The sequence below is a fragment of the Ceratosolen solmsi genome, unplaced genomic scaffold (genome assembly GCF_000503995.2).
Source record: "Ceratosolen solmsi marchali unplaced genomic scaffold, CerSol_1.0 scaffold45, whole genome shotgun sequence".
NCBI classification, from domain to species: Eukaryota; Metazoa; Arthropoda; class Insecta; order Hymenoptera; family Agaonidae; genus Ceratosolen; species Ceratosolen solmsi.
The window spans coordinates 2,829,047-2,833,835 of NW_011948436.1; the positions used below are offsets into that span (position 1 = coordinate 2,829,047).

General features: G+C 39.9%; 1 protein-coding gene across 1 annotated transcript in view; it reads left to right on the forward strand.

Annotated features, from left to right (window-relative positions):
- The window catches only part of LOC105365162 (putative glycine-rich cell wall structural protein 1), a 12,336-nt gene extending 8,936 nt beyond the window's left edge, over window positions 1-3,400 (forward strand). Inside the window, exon 2 of the mRNA XM_011503256.1 lies at window positions 3,100-3,400. Within this exon, the coding sequence (XP_011501558.1) occupies window positions 3,100-3,400 (301 nt within the window). The remainder of the gene's footprint in view (window positions 1-3,099) is intronic.
- The last annotated feature ends 1,389 nt before the right edge of the window (window positions 3,401-4,789 follow it).

Genomic DNA, 4,789 nt, shown 5'->3' on the forward strand with positions numbered 1-4,789 from the left:
CCTCCCCTTCCCACACCTACCCACCGCCACCCTCTAAGAATTATAAATAATGGCATTACGTCAAGTCGGCGAAGCCAAAGGATTAACGCAGCGCTGGCAATTCGATTTACCGTGTAATAGGCGGACCGGAGTGCGCGCATTTTCTGCGCAATCATGGCGATACTCGCCTTTTCGGGATTCCCATTTGGCGACGTCGTTCCTCCCGGACAGTTTCTTGGAAAACAGTCTCAGGTACTCGAGAGGACAATCGTCCTGCGACTGCGAAAATCACTCTGACGTATTTTCCCATGGCGTGACTAATGCCAAGATAAATGACGTGACGACGATGAGGCGCAAATCGTTTGGGATCGATCAAACGCGATCGGTCATTTCCCCCTCGACTTATTTTGCCTCTCGCCTACTGAAAATTGTCATAGAGTAAAGTTCATTTTACCGCAGTTGGAATGTCCGGTAATGCGTTGCGATCGGCAAATTTGATATATTTGAGTAGGTATAATGCGCGCATAAGCCCTTCCTTCCTTCCTCCCTACGTATAAACGCATTTAATATTCATGAATAATAAGCAATATTGAATGTTTAATAAAAGTGATGTTAAAGATCTAGACATTAGTGTTAAGTCCCAGGAACTTAAATTTTTTTTTATACCGAGTTCGTTATTACACCGGGTGTCTTTTACTTTTTAAAGTAGGCGTAACTTCATTATTTTTTAAAGACAGTTTTAAATTACTTCAAGAGTGACACTATATCTTACACGTACAGAAATTACTTTAGACAACCAATAATTTACTCAAATTGGAAAGGTTGTTCGATTGATTTAATAAGCCAATTTTATTTTTTGTTGAATTATGTATCGACATTTTTGTAATTAGTTCATCATTCTTCCAAGATCTTATTAATTATTTCTTACTTGGCAGACATTCTTGGTTGACAACAAAATGTTAATAAGTCATTAACTGCTAATTTAATTGGGTGTTATAAAATACATTATTATAAGTACAAATACATACATCTATGTTGTGATGATAATAATTAATAATTTTTTCTTTTCTTTTTTTTCATATACCGACCCATTGCACCTTACACAATGCATGTGAAACAATGTTTAATTTTTATTTCTCAACATAACTTGCACTACCTCACTAAATTGGAAGCGTTTGTAATCTAACTATAGCTTATACGTTTTAGAATATTTCCGGTATACACACATACATATACATATGCGTATATATATATATATATATATATATATATATATATATATATATATATATATATATAAAAAAAAAAACAAAACAAAAAAAAACAAAACAAAACAAAACAAAACAAAACGAAACAAAACAAAACAAAACAAAAAATAAAAGTATTAGTTTTACATTTTTATATTATTCTAATAATGCAGAATGCAGAGTCTTCGCAAATGATATTAACGGTGTTACGTTGATGCTACCTTGACTGCTTCGTACTCAACGTACCGAGCAACAACGACACGAGTATCGATTAATACTTCACAAACGAAACAATGCGATTCTATTATTCAATTGCAGGATGTATTACGCTTTTGTAACCAAAGAATTCTCGGGGCTATCCTATGCGCGTATTCTTGTTAAATCAGAAAAGACGTGACGCATCCGCCTGAGGAAACGGCGACTTCATTAATAATCTCTCGAAGAAAGCGTAGAAGAATCGGGACGACACTTCTATTTAATAAAGCTGGCAACGGAAAGTTACGTGCGCGTAACCGAAAAGCGCGCGTATTCGACGCGACGGTACACGGACTCGAGCCCCAACCAACGAAAAATCCACGACTTCATCGTCGGTGCTCCTCTTTGGCTACCGAGGCTAGGGTGAGAGCGAAGGGAAATAAAAGGAAGGACCTGGCAGCCACCCCTTAAGGTGACACGAGCACCGACGTTACGTTACGCTCGGCTTCTCTTGAACATCGAGTCGAATCGCTGAATGGAGCTCGAGTCCTGATACGCACGATCTTCACGCTGCCAACACTTCCATGAGCGCGGAGAAGAAGAATTATGGCCGGAGAGGAGGTTCGTTGGGCGATGCGCGCGGTATTTACGTGAGCGAGCGAAATATTCCATGCCGTTAGTGAGAGCGATGTGTGCCAAGGTACGTGAAGTGCCATCGTCACAATGCCAGGCACTTGTGAGATATTGGGATATTCGTCGATAATCGAGTGGGTCTTTTCAGAAGCTTCGATAATCCAAGAATGGCGATTTTCCATGTCTAATTGTCGAACCTTCCTAGATCTACGATTATTGTCACTTTTGACGCGCGATCGGCAATTACGTAAACTGAAAATATCTAGATGTCATGATGCACGGTTAATATGAATATGGTAAAATTGTATCGCCCGAAATTGCAATAACGCGGACATCGATGCCTATAGTTTTTTCAAACTAATCGTCTTGTTGGATCAATGGAAATTTGTTAGCTCATCGTCAACATCGCGCTTAGCCAGTGTGTGATTGGCGAGACGAACATGTGCATTCGGCGGAGTGCAAAAAAAAAAGAAACATCGGCAGTGATAATCGAACGTGTCCGATCGGTAGTCGTGAATCTGTCTACCAAAGTATAAGTCCTTTTTTTTGTTTTTGTTGTTGGTGGTGGTGGTGGTGGTGGTGGTGGTGTTGTTGTTGTTGTTGGTGGTGGTGTTGTTGTTGTTGTTGTTGGTGGTGGTGTTGTTGTTGTTGTTGTTGGTGGTGGTGTTGTTGTTGTTGTTGTTGGTGGTGGTGTTGTTGTTGTTGTTGTTGGTGGTGGTGTTGTTGTTGTTGTTGTTGGTGGTGGTGTTGTTGTTGTTGTTGTTGGTGGTGGTGTTGTTGTTGTTGTTGTTGGTGGTGGTGTTGTTGTTGTTGTTGTTGGTGGTGGTGTTGTTGTTGTTGTTGTTGGTGGTGGTGTTGTTGTTGTTGTTGTTGGTGGTGGTGTTGTTGTTGTTGTTGTTGGTGGTGGTGGTGGTGGAGGTGGTGTTTACGCTATCGCGTTACATCATTTTGGTGGTGGTGGTGGTGGTGGTGGTGTTGTTGTTGTTGTTGTTGGTGGTGGTGCTGGAGGTGGTGTTTACGCTATCGCGTTACTTGTGATTTTCAGGTATCATTTTGGTGGTGGTGGTGGTGGAGGTGGTGTTTACGCTATCGCGTTACTTGTGATTTTCAGGTATCATTTTGGTGGTGGTGGTGGTGGAGGTGGTGTTTACGCTATCGCGTTACTTGTGATTTTCAGGTATCATTTTGGTGGTGGTGGTGGTGGAGGTGGTGTTTACGCTATCGCGTTACTTGTGATTTTCAGGTGTCATTTTGGTGGTGGTGTTGTTGTTGTTGTTGGTGGTGGTGCTGGAGGTGGTGTTTACGCTATCGCGTTACTTGTGATTTTCAGGCAAAAACTTTTTTAGGAATAAAATGTGTCGCGGGACTTGCATTGATAAACTCGATAGTTAATGGAACTTGGACGGAGTGCACTGGCCACTCGCATATATAATTACCGAAATGTTAATATTACTGAAGCCGATGTCTTCCATGTACATACACATGTAAAAGGCTTATAGGAATAATTATAAAATCTCCAAAGCCGAATCGATGTTTAAGAAATATACTCGCTATCGATCAACTTCTTCCGTGTTTTTGAATTTAGTAGCAAATCAACTTTGAACGACTGACATTTAGACTGATATATGGACTGCTGTAAATTTACTATTAATTAATGTTAAAAAGTAAAGAGTCACGTATGCTCAATCTCATGAAAAAATGACTTACTTATTCGTAAGAATGTCGAGTTTCATTATCCAATGGGCGACTCTGTATCATAGTATAATGAGAAATTTCGCCGAGATTGCGTAAATTAATATCGATGAAAATGAACATTAAAGAAATCTAATATGACAAGTTCAATACGAAGGCGAATTAATTGTTTAGAGGACAGACATAAGGTGATATTTTGTTTCTGTTTAATTCTGATTGAAAATGAAAGAAAGAGTTGTCTCGTTGTATTAAGTGAACTATCATGGATACGATCTTAAAAATAATTCAATACTATATTCTACACGATACATCTTCGTAAAATATAATCTTTGTGTGAATCACATAATTTTTGTGTTTGTTTGTTTGTTTGTTTGTTTGTTTCGTTAAAAATTGTAAAAGCCATTTGGAGTTTGGATAATGGACTTTGCAAAATAGGATTTTGTAAAAGACTAGTAGTAGAACTAATGAAAATCAAGCGTTTAGGAATAAATGTTTGTTATATTTCTGGCCCATCAAAATCCTTTCTAACGTGGGGGACAAAGACTTTGCTGGAAAATCCTCGCATGCGACAAAGAATAACGTCGCCGCGGAGATAAAATTTAAAAAAAAACGACAAAAAAATAATCAGAAGTACGTGGAGCGAGGCCGATAAATTCTTTCAAACAAACGACCCATCGATGCTATAATAAAAGACGGAAGATCGAGGAGCGGCGGAGGTGCGCAGGAGTGTGACACTGACGGGGAAATACCCTTGGCTATGCACACACAGAGAAGAGCTAAGCGCTGAAAGAAACGCGATCCTTTAAGAAATGGGTACACATATATCGGCATGACGCGATCAATTTTGAACAATGCCACTGAGCTCACAGAGCTCACTCACTCTCCTCCCATTTTAACTCCCCTCCAACAATACCCTCCCCCAAAACCCCTCCCCTACCCCATTCGCTCGCTTACTCTCTCTCTCTCTCATTCTCTCTCTAGATTTCCAAATCGGTAAATAAATCTCGATATCTGGTGTCTTGCGTCTCTCCCCCCCCCCTGTC